We start from the raw sequence: 19,229 nt of genomic DNA, 5'->3' as shown, positions 1-19,229 counted from the left end.
AGATAGATTCATTATCGCGTAAGAGAGTTAGAATGTATGGATGAAAATAAAAAGGTAATGAATTATTGTCTAAAAAAAATTGTCCGAAATAAAAAAGCACAATCTAAAATAAAAAATAATGTTAAATGAAAAACAAACGAAAAGTAAATAAAAAGTCTATACTATAATTTGGTTCATGGAACTTATTTTTAAAAAGGGATCATTTGCCTCCCTTAACAAGTCAACAAGGGTGCATCTAGGTTTAGACTTGCCCAGGTCACAAACAGACCATTTTGATTAAAAATCCCATTATGTCACAAAATGTGTAACATATATAAAACAAAAGAATAAATTAAAAATTCTTTTGTTATTGCAAAAAGAGTAGCATTTAAATTCATATAATCATAAATTAACAATTAAGTTGGTTAGTATTTCACTATTTTGCCCATTGATCAACAAGAGATAGTACCAACAGGTAATTTATCCTTTTTGTTGATTGCAAAATAGAGATAGTACAAAGTAAAAACAGACAAACTAATTTTTTTTTATGATCCCCCAATATGTAATTTAATTTAATGCATGAAAAACTAAATAAAATAGATGAGGAACTACCTAAAGAAGAATCTACAACTAAATATAATATTCAATTTATTGCAAGCAAAAAGACTAATTTTTCTTATAACAAAGGAATGTTACCAACTGATCTAGTAACTCCAAACCCTTCACTTCCTAACAAAGTTAGAAGAAATGTTCTATAATCCCCAGAAGTATCTTCAGCAATAGCTTGATCAAGGGATTTATTGTTCCTCTGCAAGTATAATTCCTTTATCTCTTTCAAATCGATTTCAGCTCGAGTAATGATCACACGAGTAACAACATCTTCATCTGTTCCGAGTCCAACAATTGCATTGCGCAAGATCTTTCAAAAGGAGAAACGTTAACTCAAGTTAGCAGACTAGTTAACAAGATATTATGATTAATTATGTTGCTCGGACTCTTCAATTTATCTCAAGAACCCTTGTTGGATTCTCAAGACTTGCTTTCATTTGAACAACTTTTGAGTTCACAAATCTGAGTAACATAAACTAATAATAGTATCTTGAAGTCATACCTTAGCAAAGTACTTTGGAGGGTTCATAATACATTTGATGGCCACTCTTAGTGTTTGAAAGAAATCATGTTCTTGGGAGTTTGTGGAGTTTCTTAGAGCCTAACATAACAAAATTAAGGTACTAATTAGCATGAAAATACAAAATTAATATATTTAGCGAAGATCATAGGGGTTTCAAAGGCATGTGCATAATGAGACCTCGATTACATACAGTGGCAAAGCCATATGGAGGGCCCGACAGGGCCCCACGACCTACTTTCTAAGCCTTATTTCGCATCCTTTCTTTTGAATTTGGCCCTTGCATATTTTCAGTTATATATTACTAAAATTGCTTTATATTTTTCCAACCCTTAACTTTTCGTTTTCTAACTTTTCACAAGGCTTTCTAAATTTCGAGATGAACGTAATTTATGTGGAAGATTATTATGTGTACATACCCTTGAAATGGAGGTCCCATGAATGTCATTGAAATGATTGAAAGTATCCAAGAGTTGTTGCTTGCTCCTTGTGCTAATAATTCTGATTATCTCATCATGAATGGAGTCTTTATCTTGTATTTCATCATGAAGAATGTTTGCATCTGAGTGTGCAATTATCTCATCAATTTCATCACCATGGTACTTGTATGTGCTTACAATACCCACCAAAAACTGCAAGAAAGATGTCAATATAGGGAATTGAATATCTCTCAGTATTACCTATTTCTTCTGTTCCTTTGAGTTTGCTATTTTTAGATAAAAATCTCTAATATAAGGCCTAGTACATAGGCAAACTCTAATACGACGTATTATTCTACCTTTCGTATTTTTCCATTGGTGTGAGATGCAACATCTTCTTCCAAGGCACGTTTGTACACCTTATGATAAGCACGCTTAACTGAGAGGAGTTCTTCAGGTAATTTAGTACTTACAATCTCCACCACTAAACTATAATTAGGTTTTCCTTTATCCAAGGCCTCGTGAATTAGGATTGCATCGCGTTCAATAGGATCCAAAACCCATTGACATATTGCTTTCTGTAATTAGTTTTTTTTTAAAAAAACACGTAAGTATTTAGATTAATGATCAAGTAATAATATAAGGGTTTACAAATATAATTATAACTAAATATATTCTTCAAAGCCAAACCTCAAAATCTCCTGAAATCTCACACTTAAGCTGCTCAATTAGATCCTGTTGATACACTTCTTGGTAAGCTAGTTTAATTAGCTTAATTTGACATGCATTTCGGTGACCCAATAATGAAATTATAGCTTTCTCATCGGTTCCCAAGCCTAAACAAAAATTAACAATAAAAAATGTAACTTAATCAATAATTTTGATTAGAAAAACAATATTAATCCCAAAAGATTAAAGTCGGCTATATGATACACAACCTAATATAAAGTCCGTCATTTAAACATTTTAATTCAATCATAATTCATAGGAATATTTATACTCGAATGAAAGATTTTGTCCAAATCAAATTTTGTATGAAAATTATCATATGCAAATTACATTTACAATTGCAATGATAAAAATTGTTATATCCAACGCCTTAATCCCAAAAAAACTAATAAAAATGTAAGTAAATGTAACAAATTTGTAAAACTCTTGAATATTTTGCCCCTTCTTGTTCATGGATGGATATATATACAAAAAATACCTCTATTTATTGGCTATTAGAAAATTGAGAAATAAATTATAAAATTAAAACAATTGAGAAAAGAAGAAAATAACCTTTGCAAGCCTTTTTGATAACATGAGCATCATCAATTGGAGAGGGCCTCTCAGGAGCAACAAGGGTAGCCATTATTGTATTCTTTGTTTTCTGAAAATGCTTTTAATAAATAAATTTTGAATAAAAATCCCCAAAAACTCTTGTTTATTATATAGTTTGTTTAAATGTCCATTACTACATAAAACGTTTTGTATATAACTATTTTTGGACATTTAATGCAAATATTTATTACCTTTATTTAGCCAAAAACATAGCATTATTTATTACCTTGTTCAGTTATTATATAAATTAATGTGATATGCAAACCTTATTAACCTATTTGAGGTGCACTTTTATTTACAATTTATTGCTGGCATGTGAAATACAGGTAACTTTTCATAATTTATAGTATTAATTTATTGTAAACTTGTATCTCTTAATATCGTCTTGACATTGGACAAATCGAATTTAATAAAAAATGTTGTTCAAGTGGTCCATAAGGAGGTCGAATTTACGTGATCTTAACCTTTGTAAAAATGCAAGAGATCGCTTTAAATTATCCTATCATAGAAAGTACTCATAGATTAATAAGTATCTTACTATGATACATTATAATTCAAAATTAAAATATTATTTGTAAAATCTTAAACACTATTTCAAGTTTTCACAATACATATTGCAAATCACCTTCTCTAGAGAAATATCAATTAAGATAAATATGCCTCATAAGTCATAAACAATGTGTTGCAAATGTGACTTGAATCGAAATTTGACTCATTTATTTTGAAAGATTGAATAATTAGGAGAATCCCATGCTTTGTATGAAGAAAAGAGAAGAGATATGTTCATGGTTTATTTGATGTATTGATACATGGAGTTTCACCAAACTTGAGAAGAGCACCCAAGACTTATTTGAAGAGTTGTTGTCAAAACTTTGGGATGAAGAAAAAAATGCTTTGGCTTTGTCTTGGGAGTATTATGGATGAATTGGAGCATTGAGGATTGAAGTGCGTAGCATTCATGTGAAGTTGTTCCTTTTAAAGTGCTCGAATGAGGCATGAAAGAGCTGAACAAGCAGCTGGCATGACAAAAGACAAAAATTTCACCAAGCTGCTCATTTGAGCAACCCCACCTGTTGATTTCCTTGTGCTTCTTCCATGTGATCACTTACTAACCCAACTTCATTTGCTTATGAATACAAAACTCTCTTTGAGTCAAGTTCAAGCTTGAGTTTCACTACTATCTCTCTAAGTAGTCTCCTGTCTCCATGCTCATTATGTATATCTCTCTCCTTCTACTTTTCCTCACACATTATTATCTCCCTAGCTGTAATCCCTTCATGTGTTGAGACTTCCTTCCTCACATATTATTATATCCCTTTGTAATTTCTTCATGTATTGAGATTGGATTAGTAGCTCCACTATCCTTTGAACACATATTAAAACAATAGACTAGGAAAAGCATGTAGCCACATTGGCAAACCTCATCAAATTTTGGTGTTCTTGTTTGTTAAGTTTCTTGCATATTTCATCTTATCACAAGCTAATTGTCTAGTTCATTGATAAAATCTTCACACTACAATTTCAACATGATTTTGGGTCTTGCTCCTTACCGTCCGCTACTTGTAAAATTTCATTACAATGTACAAGCAACCAACAACACAAGTCAAAACCTTAATCTCAAAATTTAAGACAGCTACATTGAACAAAAGATTAACTCTAATGGTCATCCTCATGAATTCTCTTTCTCTAGAAGTAACTCACCATGCCACAAGATAGACTTATCCTATCCATTGGAAATGTATGGTTCCTCAGTCCTGTTTCTACTTCTGATAAAATTAACGCCAGTTCCTCTTAACATATTAACACCTTCCACATCTTGTGCTTCAAAATACTCTAACAAAAACAGAAGAGAAGAGTTGATTAAAATGCTCTGTCCCAGCCAAAAGGAGCAATCTAATACCTAATCTTAAGTTTATTTTAAAAATGTTTATACACTAGCAGAGTCATCTTAACATTTGTGAAGTCTTAAAAAGAGCTTCAAACAAAAGACACCATTAATATAGAAATATATAAAAATATATATAGCCGAGAGTTGAGACCTCATAAAATTGTAGACCCTAAACGACAGCTCACTTAACTCATGCCGTATAGACTCCTATCTACACTAGTGGAAAACAGAGACGCATTAGTTAAAGTTTTCGTCCAAATCCAATGAGAAAGAATGGCAGCAGCAAAACCAGCAACTTTATTTGGCATTAACACATTACATCAACAATAATTTCTGCGGTGCAATTAGTCTGAGCAATATCTACAGTACACATCAATGCTCAACTATTGAGGAAGGAAAAGAAGCTTGAACAAATGATTGTTTAGATATTTGTGCAATGAACAACTGCATTGTAATAGACGATTTTGAACTCACAGCAAGCCACTAAGCTTTTGGAGAATTTACATCATCAAGTGGAATAGCCATATATAATCCCTGAAACCTGTAAACTCGTCCTCCTGTATCTTATTTTATAATCTCAATTCTCAATATACTTCCAATTCCATACTAGAAATTTAGAATTAACAAGGACATATTTCTGCACACCTTCTCTATATGAAACATCACCTCCTCCTCCCACTAATTCACCAGCCTAATAACACAGAAAAGGATAGTCGGAGTCTTTCATTTCCTAACTAAAACAATATAAAAATTTAACAAACAACATTACAAATATATTCACCACCATAATACCCTCCATAACAAATTAATATAAGCAATATTAATAACTTTAGTCAAACTATATATTACCTTCTCTAACACACATATCCTCAACATATTAGTGCATATATCAACCAAAAAATGTCCATATAATAACCAAACATAATCCATGTTTCTATACTTCAGATAATTCTACTACGAAGCTTCAGGGGAGGGAGAGAAATTCCAAATCAGTATAGTTTAGCCTAACACTTCTAATGATTTTCTTTAGTTATCTGCTGACAGTATTAGTGGTTATGCATTTACAAAAATAATGTTAAAGCGACTAACATCCTCGGCTGTTTATTAATACATTGTTAATCGAAACCAAAAAAAAGAGAACCAATTCATTAATACATGTCAAATGAGAACTATTCATCTCAAATTATTGTAAAGTGATTTCAAATTCAAAGTAGCTTATATCTGTTGAAAAACTTAGGTCAAGAATTGAGTGTTGTACTGCATTGCTCGGCTACATCTCCATCTTGCTGCAGATAAAATCGTTCGCATCATCTGAGGAAGTACATTGGATTCTGCAGAGTATAATTAGGGGAAAACCCTAGAAATTTGGGAAGAACAATGAAATGAATAGAGAAGAGGGGGTCGTTTGGCATGGGCATGGGCATGGCCAATGAAACTTATGTAGACTGTAGACTGTAGACTGTAGACTGCAGACATGTATGATGTATGCCCTCCAGTGGACATGTTTGTTTTAGTTCATTTTTTATTTTTATTTTTATTTTTTGTTCATGAACTTGTGAAACTTTTTTTTAAGGAAAACAAACTTGTGAAACTTATCCTTCACCTCTTCGTTCTTGTTCATTTTAATTTTTTCTAAAAAAGTTAATTTTTCTCAAATAACAATACTATATATATTCTAAAATATTTGCAACTAAATGTGATATATTTTATAAATAAATTTCACTATCGTTATAATAAAACAATGAAAGTATATATATGTTGAAAATTCCACCTTTGATTATGATCTTCCATAATATATTTTTTGCGACTTTCAAGTCTCATTTAGACATTCAACATCCTACTTTAATTTTTATTTTCCTCAAACAAATTAAAAATATTTATACTGTATTTTTTTTAGTGCGCTCTATCTCTTTAAGTTTGCATTATATGCTCACAGCTCAAATATTTGAAAGCGCCCAAAAGATCAACTTCCCATCTACTCATGCTAGAATTGAGAGTTAAAATTTTGGGGGCTTTTACATATTTTAAACATATAAAGCAAACTTAAAAAGATAGAAATCAGATCAGAAAAATTCCTTGTTCCGAAGAGTAGACTTACTTGGAGGGACTACGGATTTTTCCTAGGTGTTTTCTAGCATATGTTTCTTGTTAATTTGATACTTCCTCCGTTTGAAATACTTGCATCTAATTGTGACATATTATGTGAAAAAATATTATTATCAGTAGTAAATATAATGGAACGGAGATAAGTAGTTTAGATGACATTATACATAAACTTGATAGAGATAGAGGGAGGGTAGAAGGCCTTTACATAGGAACTATGGAGCTCATTTTATACATAGAGAAAATTAAATTAGATTAAAAGAGATACTAATAGTATAATAACGATTATAAGTGATTTCTTCTATAAATACTTATAAGAAAGTATCATTATTTATATTCACAAAATAATTAAGTTATCTTGATTGTTAGTTAAACTTAACTGATCAAAATTTTCCAAGTTCTTATATGAAAATTTAGAGTAACTAACAACAAACATTTTCACCAATTGTTTAGAAGCAATGTTCAGAGAAGGTAAAAACCTGAAAATTACTTTCATTAATCAGAATTTACAAGGCAGCTGCTTTACAACAATTGACAGCAACCTATAATGAATATACATTTTTTTCACTCTCAATCCTCACACATTACAATTAGAAAAGGAGAAAAAAAAAAAGCTACAAACGACTTACATGAATCGGGGGATATGAGAGATGGGGGGGGGGACTCGAAAATGAATAGAAGAAAACAATTAAACCTCTGCATCTGGACCTTTAATATTAGTCCAAGATTCATAGCTTCATAGATCAGTACATTACCGCGTGCCGCGTGGAATAGCAGAATGCATAGCTGTAGGAGAAAAACTGAGGGACTAAATCTCCAGGCGCATTATTTTCATTTATCCGTAATCATTGAGCCAAGCTCACTATCGACACCAACGCTCGACTTATCAGTTGAACGGACATTGTAGTGCTCGTATACTCTTGCTCGGTTTTCTGACCACCATTGTTCTGCTTGCTTTTCACTAAACCTTTTCCGGCTGCAGTAAACAGGGAAAACATTAAATGTTTGGCTACAGATTAGTAATAACATAAGCATGCAAATATGGAATTATAATAAACTAGTTTGGAAAGAGAGAGTTCGCTGAAAGAAAATGATCTCGTTTTGGAGTGTAATTGAGACTACCAGAGTAGAAAAGATAAACACTCACCTAAAACGAACTCGCTTTAAATCCTTGATACCTCCTGGTAAAGAGACGAATGTAATATATACACCAGGCTCGTCCTGCTCAACCCATTCATTCTCTGGTCGTGGTTCACCTTCTCGATTTCTATTCCCGTTTCTTGTTGCCTCTGAGCTAACTACTCTACTCTGAACAGAACTACGGCTACTAGGAGTTGCTGAACCATTTGAAAGCACTAGACCATTTAAGCCACCATTTATGTCCGCCAGAAGGCTAGGTTTTTGATCAATACAATGAACAATTGAGGAGTTTGAGATGTCAGCAGAAGTAGGAGTGGAGGACAAAGATGGAAATGAAGGAGACTTGCTGTTTCGTGTAGCTCCAACAGGCAACCTTTCCGCCATCTCTTTTAGCTGTTTTGAGAAAAAGAAAGATGCACGATAAATCATCAGTAAAAAGATCAAATAGGAGTATAAAATCGGTAGAGTAGCAACTTTACTCATCAAGATACCGGTAATAAAAGATCAATCCGGTAATAAAAGATCAATCTCAATAAATTTGTGCACCACTGGCACTGACCACACTATGATAAAGACTACTAAATCTATAAGGAGAATATTTATGCTATTTTGTCTTGAGTACTAGACAGTGTAACATAAGTATTGTGCTAATTTGCCTTTTTAATTCACGGTTCACATAAAATGGCCTAACAATAGTTCAAAACCGACCATAATCTGCTTTTCCCGGTTTGCGAGGAGATTAGCAAATCATGTGACACTGGTGTTGGAAGAGGATGAAGAAATCTAAAGAATACCTGGGCAGTTAGTGACTTGATCACTTCCTTGGCTGCTTTGCATTTTGCAGTCTCTTCAGCTGCTATTGCTATTGCCTCCTTTAGTTGTTTATTTGTTCTTTCCAATTCGACTTCTTGAATTTGAGCTTTACGAGTGAGACTTTCCACCTATAGGGAAAGAATAGGATAAATAAAAAATACTTCCCACAATGACGATGTAAAGTGACCACAGTAAATACAATTCACAACTCTTCTTTACTACAAGAGCCTTTATGTTGATCAACTTGCCCAACAACAATGTTGGAGCCTTAACAACAACTTGCAAAACGTCCCAATTTTCACATCGTTCAGTTATTAACAAAACTGTAACTTTTTGAAAATACAAAGGGTTTGTGAGAGAAGCTATCACTGTCGATTTTGGCACATTGCACGAAAACAAATGTATTGTCCCCTGAACAGTAAAAGGGGAAAGTTCCAAGAGGGGTGTTTTATGGGAGCCACCTCTTACAGACAGAATAAAAAAGACAACTTTGACACTTCTTTCAAATAATAGGAATGGATGGTCCTTAGAATTTAGAACTCTTAAACCCTTCATTCCAAGAGATAGGATCGATTAGGTCCAGAGAATAATGAACATCAAAAAATTTATTTTAGCCCAGCATCAACTTTCTTAGGAAAAGCAAAGGGACCAGTCCAGCATCTTGGGCTAACTAGCAGCCTGGCATGACAACCAACTTCCTAGAAGAAGTCACTAATGGCAGTTTCGAATAAAAAAATGTTTAATGTAAAGGGATAAATCAATCGTTGCATAAGAATCAGAAGTACAAGCAGGAAAGAACCATACTCCATACCTGTGCTCTTAATCTCATAACGTCTTGGCTAAGGCTATAATTAGTCTTCTTGGCATCATCAACTGTCAATTTTGGAGACATAAGTCCTGAGAGGGTTGGGGTAGGTGTTGTTGAACGAGGTGGACTTGGTCGTCTAGAAATAGGTGAAGTTGCTCGAGAAACTATTCTGGATCCTGGAACTGAAGCAGAGAAATATTTCTTTGATGACCCAAACATTGGATTAAATGATCTTGATATATTAGCTCCCCATTGCGAACCACCCCCATTGGGTATAGGAGATACACGACTATTATCATATTCATATTTCTTATTTTTCCTAGATCGACCTTCAAAGGAGTCCATCGAAGAGTATCTTGCAAGTTGACGAGAACCTGCATCGAGCTTTTCTTCTCTCTCACTCAGCTCAATCCCCTGGTTTACAAGTCCTCTTCTACTGACAGAGGAGTGGCTTGAAGCATCAATCTCAATTGCTTTCCTAAGTTTAACAAGGCAATTATCACAAACACGATAAGGTTTGTTCGGATTGGGGGCCATAGAAGCCTTAAGAGACTTCTTACTACTGCATGAATGACAAAATACAAGCCCACAATTATAACAGTTATGGCGTTTTCTTTTGAAGTTAAATGGCAGGCGACAGCCAGAGCACATTGACTGATCGACACCAGAGACCCACTTATGCAGGCAGATAACAGCAGTGAAGTTTGTACCACAAGCAATACTTCTCACTTGTTTGTCCTTCAAAGCTTCAACCAATGTTGGGATATTTCGATCTTCTGTATCCCCATGACCTAGCCGTCCATTGGCACCCTTCCCCCAAGTGTAAACTTCTGTCCTAGAGGTCAAAACAGCAATATGATAAGCACCACAAGCTATCTCCTCTACAAAAGACTTTGAGAGCTTTCCTTCCAAGCGCATTGGAAGTTTCCCATCACTTTGAGGATTACCTAACTGTCCATAAACAGGGCTTCCCATTGTATAAACATGACCAGAAGTTGAAAGTGCAACTGTTATGCTATGGCCACAGGCAACTTGACAAAAGTTAGGATCAATGAGAGCAACACAGGTGGGTACGAGTTTTGCCTCCTTGTCACCATGTCCAAGTCGACCTTTATCTCCATCACCCCAGGTGAATAGTTTACCTGAAGAGATGTTGCTAGAACCTGAGTTCCCAACCATAACTTCCACGACAGCAGCAGTATGCCAGACACCACAAGCAGCTCGTACAGTGCGAAGACCCTTTAATGACTCCACTTCTCTGGGTATGGAAACACTTTTACGGTCTCCGTGGCCCAATACGCCAAATGTGCCATCTCCAAAAGTAAATAACTGCCCAGCAGAGGTCACAACGGCTGTATGCCACGGGCCACAAGAAATGGATGAGACGTGTATGCCCTCCAATGGACCATTCACTCTCTTTGGGACCCAGTGACTAACATCATTCCCATGGCCAAGAAGGCCGAAATTGAAAGCACCATCACCCCATGTGTACAATTCACCAGAAAGGGTCACAGCACAAGTATGATGCTCCCCGCATGCTACAAGCTCAATGTTGGTAGTGCTAAGGGCATCTATGAGCTTTGGATGGGAAACATCAGCATCCACCCCATGCCCCAGTCTACCCCCAGATTCCTCGCCCCATGAAAAAATTTCCCCTTGCTTGGTAACTAAAGCAGCATGCCGTCCACCACAAGCTATATTCTGGACATCAAGAACTACAGCAGACTCTAATGCCTTAGGCAACAATGAATCCATCTTGGCACCAAAACAACTACCTACTCTACGCACTCCACCACCAAGCACACCATCTCCCGTGCCTTCTCCCCAGATGAATACATCACCCAAAGCATCCCCATCATCAAGACCAGAACCTTGACTTGATGAGCTAACAGCACTTGACATACTGACTCTAAAGGTATCTGTAGACATTCCTTTCATGTGACTATATACACTATCTGAGCCTGATGACATGGAATGTACAGATATAGTAGCAGAATCTGAAGGGAAAAAGGCCTTTGAAGGAACAGGGAGCATCACATCTGAAAACGCCTTGTCCATAGCATTTTTAGGCGGGCTGTCATACGGGCTATGAAGGCGCAGGTGATCACTGCTATCCTGAGTCCATTAAAACAAGATTTGATCAGGCACGGAACAACAAAATGAAAGCAATGAAAAATTACTTTTTTACGTTGTTTTCTTTTTTAATTCACTCTACCTTCTGCAAGCTATCTCCGGTAGCAAAGGGAGAGTGTAAAGGAGAGCTCCTTCGTGTATAGGTCCTAGGACTATTTGCTTCAGATGGAATGCTGTCGCTCCTTGATTCTGTTCTCCACTTCCTTTGATGACTCCTCGAAATCAAAGCTTTAAGACCACTAAACCATACTTCAGCTTCATCCTTGTCCTTGCAAATCTGATGATAAAAAATGATAAGACAGGTTATTGAAGAGCATCAGTAAAAAGAGCCTACAAAAAGGACAAGAAAAATTTCTCACCAAGTCCAATGATCGATCATTATATATGAGAGAAAATGACTGATATTCCTTCTCAGGACGAGGGTATCTTTGAAATATTGGCTGTAATGGAGAAACAACAGATTAGTATATATCAGCCACCCCAAAGATCTATTGATGTAAATGAGAGAAAATGATTGCTATTCCTTCTTGAGAAAAAAGGGATGCTTGACAGCTTGAGGGAATTTTGAAAAACTGAATGTGAAGAAGATAAAATTGATCAGGTAATATACTTATACCATAATTTATAACTTCAAGGAATTTGATCGATACCAATAAAACCCTTAGAAGAATTTCTAAATGAGCATCAAACACATGGGAAAAAAACATGGTCGCGGAAACGACTGTGGTGTCCAGTGTCACGTGACTTGCTAATTGCCTTGCGAATCGCGAATCGAAAAAAGCGAATTATGGTTGGTTTTAGGCTATTTTTGAACCATTTTAAGTGAATCAGGATTCCAAAAGGCGAACTAACTAGTGAATTATGTTTCACTAGCGGTTTCACAAAAACAACAAATAGAATAATGACACAAATCGTGGCCATGCAAATTTTTGAAGCAAAAAATTACATAAAGAGTTTTGAACTTATAATTGTATTTCTGTTAGCATACAACTATTATTATGCAATAACATGCCCATAATTATAATTGCACTATATGAGGTACTTTTAGTGGATAATTAATCAACTTGTTAATTACTTTGTTTAATGATTAAGCATAATTGATGGGTATTAATGAAATTATAATATGTTATAATAATTTTTTCTACAATTTAGGAAGATGTTAGAAAAAATTTTCAATAACCTCTTCACAACAAATAACATTGTTACGGTGAAATATCGGGCATTACACATTACGTGACGATCAACGCGACATTATAAACGTGAAAATTCATGCATAGTTATATAATGGGATTAAATGTCGCGGCAATTCTCCAAGAGGTTACATAACTGCTGTTACATAGCATAACAGGCTAGTTTTTGTTTCCATGATCAAACAACAATCCATAACCCCCTCATTCCCCGAATAAAAAAACGGAGGCAAATCATTGAATATTACTCGGTGAAAACAAGATTTTCAAAAATCTGAAGAAAAAAAATCCAAGGTCTTCGTTTTAAAAAGGATGCTGACAATTCACAAGTAACCTTGACTTGCGAGCTGTGAATGCTAGATCATATAGCATTACCAAGTAAGTCCTTCAAATTAACGAAAGTAACTTACTGTTCGCTGGCCAGATATAATTCTGGAAACATGGCTAAGCTTCAAGTGCTTCTCCTCTTTCCCCGAGAACCATATCAAAACAGATTCATCCTAAAACAACCATTTTGGTCATTAGAGAAACTAATTAAAAGCAATACTGCAAACACCATAGGTATTCAGGGGAGAGCATTTCATGAGCGAAAAACTTACATTGGATAGCCGGAATGGACAGAACTTTGGCTTTCCTCTTCTTCCATACTTCAGCAAATATGCACCCTTTTTAAGGGCAGTAATAGCCTGCAGTGGATCAGAAAAAACAAATAAATGACTTTGCTAACAAGTAGAGGAACATGAGAAATTAGCTCAAAGTGATTGTTGGCATGCTCAAAGAAAACTGATCATCTGTGACATTTTGGTTTTGACTTTATCCAGTGTTTTTCCGAGCAAAAGGACGGTTATACATAATCCTGGAATGATTCCAAACTTTAACAACTTTTCTAATAAGTAATAGCTACGATGATAGCACTCACAGCTCTATGTGCAAAGAACAGATCACTAAACTAACAAGATCAGCAGTTTGATAGAAACAGTTTCAACCGAATTGTGACTATCTCTAGGTAACCATCTCAGTAACTCCCTTTACCAATGTTACCTTTCTTTTGATTCTTATAGTTCAAAACTCTTTGTATTTCCATTGCACATAAACTAACCATTTAAATTCTTCAAACCAATCACTATCAGAAGCATAAACACTAGCCACAAATGCCCAAGCAGTGGAAGAACATTGAGTTAAGAATGCAAGCTCTACATTAAGGAATTAGTAATGCCACAGAAAACCCAAGTCTTTGAACAGATAGACAAAAACATAGCTATTTAGAAGGTGCTCTCAATCACCAATTTTACCTCCTGATGAACTTATAACTGGTCTTTCTTAGTGAACCTTGGCTGATAATAATGATTGTAAGTTAAAACCTCTTATCGGAACATATTGGTCCTGATCAACAACAGCTAGTGCCGACTTAGAATTTTAGAAAATGCACGCCTGGGGTCTGTTCTCTTCAATAAGTACGTATATGCAGCTAAGTTCTATTAGTTACCATTTATTTTCACCTTTTTACTTCATTTCAATACCATTCAGTTTAGCAGCGTAGCACTAATAAGTTCCATTCAATCAAAGTGAACATGACCTTAGTCATAGATGTTACTCTGAGCGTCTATGTTAGCCATTCTCTAAGAATACAAGGTATCTAATTGACACAATTGAATGAAAATCAACACTTCCACCGTAACATAGCACAACTACTCGATCTCAAGTTCATACACTTAATCTCTCGGCAAAACAATTAAACCTCAAACAGTCAAACTCCATATTCAAGTAATACACTCCACTTCATTAACGATCCAACTAAGTCCAATCAAATTATCAATACTTCCACTAAACCAAATGCTCAAAAATATATTTTTCTTTTTTTGAAATGAAATGCTCAAACAATCTAAAGAACAATATAGTAAACCAAAAAGGCTAAAATTAGAATGTACAGTAAGAATATAACAAAATTTACCAGCTCAATATCTCTTTCAACAGGACCGTTACGAGTAAGATCTGACGCCATTCTATCCATCTTTATACAAATTCAGCAAAAAATCAAAATCACAAACCAAATCAAATTCACTTAGAGCTCAAACTTAACTCATCATCATCCATTTTCAAAGTAATGAAAATTTTCCATACATCGAAATTCACTTCCACAATCTCCACAAGTCCGAAGTCAAAAACACATTCACACCATCAAAATTTCCGAAAACCTTTGATTTCCGACCACCGGCAGTAATGTCGCGTCATCTCTTAGCCAAATCAAAAAAAGATTCTCGATGAAGTTGAAATCGAAAATTGTACTTGCACAATCTCCTCAATTCAAAAGCACGTTAAAATTTATGTTATTCTACATAAATTTACTCCATCAAAATTTCTTCAAACCTCGGATTTTCCGATTACGTTCGCTTCAATCTTCAGCTAAAATACAGTTTCTCAATGAAGTTGATTAAAATCAAAATTCTGCTTCCGCAATCTCCTCAATTCAGAAAGCACGCAAAATATTATTCTAATTTAAAAAAAACCCCGTCAAAATTCCTCAAACCTTGGATTTTCCGATTTTAGACTCATTCCACATCATTTTTCACCTGAATTGCAGTCTTCTCATGAATTGAAATCAAAAAAGTCAGATATATAGTGTAGTAGATTTTCAGTTGAATTTCTCCTCAAAGTCAAATGACGATTGACTTAAACCGGAAATAAACAGTACAAGTACTAGAAGAGATGCAGCTTTACGAGGAATTATGGTCAGAGAACAGCGAAAAGATTGAAGAAAGAGAGAGAGAATCTCGGAGAGTAATTGATCTGAAAATAGTTGCAGAGAGTTTCAGAGAGGAAAGAGAAAGTGATGGAGATAAAGAGAGAAAGTGAAAGATGAGAGATTTCTGATTTGTGAAGAGAGAGAGATTGAAGAAGACTGAGAGAGGACCAGTTGAAATTACTCTCACTAAAATAAAAGAAAAAGAAAATGTAAAATAATAAATTAATTAATTTTAAAAAAAGAAAAAATTAAAGTGGAGATATACTACTATAGTAAGTCTATACTTGTGCAGTTGTGTGTCAATTAATCCACGGTGGAAGTGAATGATGGAGATTAAACAATAACTTTTTGATTTTGCTTTTTTGTTTTTGATTCATTGTTTTGGTTTTTTATATTGATTTTTTTTATTTATTTACAATTTTTTGACTTTTTTTTTATCTTAGTGAATTTTTGGTTTATTCTTGGAGTAGAAATTTTTTTTTTAATTGTATGTATATTATCAGAAGAAAATCATCATCACCATCTTGATTAGTATATTCCGCCCATTAAATTATCAGAAAAAAATAATTAGACATTTTCATAAAAATATACTCCTTCCTATTCTACCCATTACGACCCGTTTGGTTGATGGTAATAAAGTAATGGGAATGAAATGTTGTAATGGCAATAGTAATGAAGGAATGGATATGAGAATTGGTAATGAAGATTCTTTTGTTTGGTGTACATGACTAAAGAATGGTAATGCAAGATAATATTCCATTGATTGCATTTGATTGTTAGTAATAAAAAATGGTAATGACTCTTAGTTTCATTATTGTATATTTGTATCTAAAAGCATGATTGTATCTAAATTATTCTATCTAATGATTCTTTTTTTAATAATAATATTTTTTTTTGATAATTACATACATTACCTTTTTTTTCTTCATTATTTTTTTTCTTAAGCTCGAAACAACATTACCTTATTTTATTACCACAGTAATACTTCATTACCATTACAACCTAATACCAGGTTGTTTGATGGTAATAAAAATGGCCCGTTTTGGTAATTTCATTACCTTATTTTATTACCATCCATTACCATTGAAGGCATCCAAACAACCAAATTTTTTATTACTTAATTTTATTACCATTATCGCCCTCTAATACTATGTACCAAACGGGTCGTTAGTCTCATTTATTTTTTTCACTATTCACTTATCACTCTTAATTTGTATTTCATTCTTAGTCTATAAGTTAAAACATAGTCATGTAAGATCTTGTTTAATTCGTTTCAATACAGATTATTATTATCAATTTTTTATAATTTTTAATTAAGAATAATTAGAGATATTAAATGTTAAAATCTTGCCTCGACAAGTGTGAAAAACTAAATGGGACTAATGGGTTGAATAGGAGGTGATATATAGCAATATTAATACAAAATCTCATATTGAAAATTGTAGTAAAATCAACAAAAGGAGTTTTAGCAAAATTATTCAAAATCTCACTTATTTGTTAGATAGGTAAAAGACATTCCTAATATCTCGCACAAGGTAGATTCTAAGTAGGGGGTTTTATTTTTCCTAAAAGATGCGAACAAATCATATTTAAGAAACCCCCAATTGAAACCTGTACCCAATAGAGGTCAAACCCTAAACCTTCTGCTCTACATGAAGATGCTCGATCCATTGAGCTAGAAGGGCTTTTGGTTCTCTTATTTGTTAGATAATATCAATTATTTAACTTTAAAATGATTATAAATAAATAAAATACATATTAAAACTTACACAAATTTTCTTTTATGACGATATAAGAGTTGCTCTATTGGTTTAAATTTTGAGAAATGTTGTCATTTCACACATATTTAAAAATAACAAGTAACAAACGGCGACAAATCCTATTTATAGTTTTTCTATGAGCGGGATACACTAGGTAAGATGCTGATTTGTTCTATTGGTGTAGATTTTGAGAAATATTCTCATTTCACACATATTTAAAAATAACAAGTACGGATATTGTGCTACACTTATTAGCATTCTAAGTTTAAGACAACATTATTATTCAACATATTTTTAAACAGTAATTTAATACTCCTATAATTCAACCATAAATAACATAATTTAAGTAAACCACTTTTATTTATAACAATATTTAAAATATATATAGTCGAATTTTTAAATTGTATAGATTTGATTAATTCATTGTCTTCTCACTTCTACACATAGATATCCAAAGAATTATTTAAGTAATATTTTTTCTAATGGATCATCACAAATAATTAATTTTATTCTAAGCATAAGCATTTCGTTATAAAATAAAAGTTAGGGTTTGGTCTTTCCAAGTTTGAAGGAGATATAAACAATTAAGGCATCCATGATCCAATATCATCTTAACCAACAATAACATGTGTTTACTTCTAAGAGATAACATGAACAAAAAAAAAGGAAAAATCTTTGTTTATTTACTAGGTAAATTACGCATTTAAGATAGTATTAAATATATAAAAATATTATGTATTTATTATTCACCAATTATATATTAAAAATTATATTTAATTATTATCAACTAATCATCAGTTGTCATTTCACACAGATAAATTATCCGGTGGATAGATGTATTTAAGTTGGAAAAAAATTATCCCATGCTTGATTGACAATGGTGTCAAGGATCATATCCAATCAACAAGAATAATGACCATGTGCAAAGAATACATGGACTTTAAAGGCCTTCCAAAATGCCCTCAACAAGGTCCACTAACTACACTTAGCCCCTCCTTTCCTTATTTTCTTTTTTAAAATGAAGAGAGTTGGGACATGTTAGAAATTCCCTTGAATCTTTTGGGTACATCATATGGTCCTACCTTTTTGTTGCATGAAATTGATCATTGGACTCGATGTATAAGGTTGTGCTTGCTACTAGCTTTACAAATCTAATACTATTATGTAGTGTATGATGATAGGAATACATATATTTTCTAAATGATTATTGAAGTAAAGTGAATATTAACTCTAATCACGATAAAAAAATATATATATAAGTATATTTATTGTTGAATATTGATAAATAATATTTATAAAATTATATTTTTATATAAATATATACTATTTTATAAATGCTTTTTATTATGATTTTTGATAAAAATAACTATATTATAGGCAAAGTCATATTCCAACTTCCAAGGCAATAATAAAGCATCTAAACCAATGGGACACAAAGTTTGTGGTATTACATCCTTTGTTGTAGATTTTGTGTATGTTATTTTACATGTACATGTCAACTTTTTTCTTGCATTCATTATGTATAGTAGACTTTTATTTTTTTATTAAAATTTGTGTGGATTAAAGTGTTATAGTTATTTGTTTGCAGATTATACTGACCTAAATTAATATTATTTTAGGATCGAACTTATTTATCAAAATTTTTATTAAAAATGTATTTTATTTCAAATATTCTTACTTTAATGATGTTGATATAGGCTTCACATTAAGTTCATATTCGAGTTTTAAAGATGAATTTATTTGTTTGAGAAAAATTTTCAAGTAGGATTGAGTGTCGTCAATTTTTTTTAGTTTTAAGTAAATC

General features: G+C 33.2%; 2 protein-coding genes across 2 annotated transcripts; both read right to left on the bottom strand.

The window, feature by feature from the left end:
* Window positions 1–369: 369 nt before the first annotated feature.
* LOC130828879 (annexin D8-like) lies at window positions 370–3,166 on the bottom strand. Its single transcript, XM_057694907.1, has 6 exons — window positions 2,809–3,166; window positions 2,218–2,363; window positions 1,887–2,105; window positions 1,528–1,740; window positions 1,091–1,189; window positions 370–898 (listed from the first exon to the last, which is right to left on the bottom strand). The coding sequence occupies exons 1-6, from the start codon at window positions 2,879–2,881 to the stop codon at window positions 656–658; spliced, it is 993 nt and encodes a 330-aa protein (XP_057550890.1). The 5' UTR covers window positions 2,882–3,166; the 3' UTR covers window positions 370–655.
* Window positions 3,167–7,302: 4,136 nt separating this feature from the next.
* Window positions 7,303–15,858, bottom strand: LOC130828878 (PH, RCC1 and FYVE domains-containing protein 1-like). The gene is made up of 9 exons (XM_057694906.1): window positions 14,874–15,858; window positions 13,522–13,608; window positions 13,333–13,422; window positions 12,095–12,175; window positions 11,818–12,012; window positions 9,606–11,717; window positions 8,776–8,922; window positions 7,989–8,374; window positions 7,303–7,817 (listed from the first exon to the last, which is right to left on the bottom strand). Exons 1-9 carry the CDS (start codon window positions 14,931–14,933, stop codon window positions 7,673–7,675), a joined length of 3,303 nt encoding a protein of 1,100 aa, XP_057550889.1. The 5' UTR covers window positions 14,934–15,858; the 3' UTR covers window positions 7,303–7,672.
* Between the last annotated feature and the right edge of the window lie 3,371 nt (window positions 15,859–19,229).

Source organism: Amaranthus tricolor, chromosome 12 (assembly GCF_026212465.1).
Source record: "Amaranthus tricolor cultivar Red isolate AtriRed21 chromosome 12, ASM2621246v1, whole genome shotgun sequence".
Classification (NCBI taxonomy): Eukaryota; Viridiplantae; Streptophyta; class Magnoliopsida; order Caryophyllales; family Amaranthaceae; genus Amaranthus; species Amaranthus tricolor.
Note: the sequence above shows the minus strand (reverse complement) of the source record. Positions and strands in the feature narration are given on the sequence as shown.

Excerpts from the sequence above, each read along its gene's own strand:
- LOC130828879 (XM_057694907.1), bottom strand. The coding sequence starts at position 2,881 with ATGGCTACCCTTGTTGCTCCTGAGAGGCCCTCTCCAATTGATGATGCT. Across the intron at positions 1,190-1,527 it reads ATGGGACCTCCATTTCAAGG|GCTCTAAGAAACTCCACAAA; the intron begins GTATGTACACAT and ends TTGTTATGTTAG. Across the intron at positions 899-1,090 it reads CTCCAAAGTACTTTGCTAAG|ATCTTGCGCAATGCAATTGT; the intron begins GTATGACTTCAA and ends TCCTTTTGAAAG.
- LOC130828878 (XM_057694906.1), bottom strand. The coding sequence starts at position 14,933 with ATGGATAGAATGGCGTCAGATCTTACTCGTAACGGTCCTGTTGAAAGA. Across the intron at positions 13,609-14,873 it reads TTGAAAGAGATATTGAGCTG|GCTATTACTGCCCTTAAAAA; the intron begins GTAAATTTTGTT and ends GATCCACTGCAG. Across the intron at positions 8,923-9,605 it reads TTATGAGATTAAGAGCACAG|GTGGAAAGTCTCACTCGTAA; the intron begins GTATGGAGTATG and ends CTTTCCCTATAG.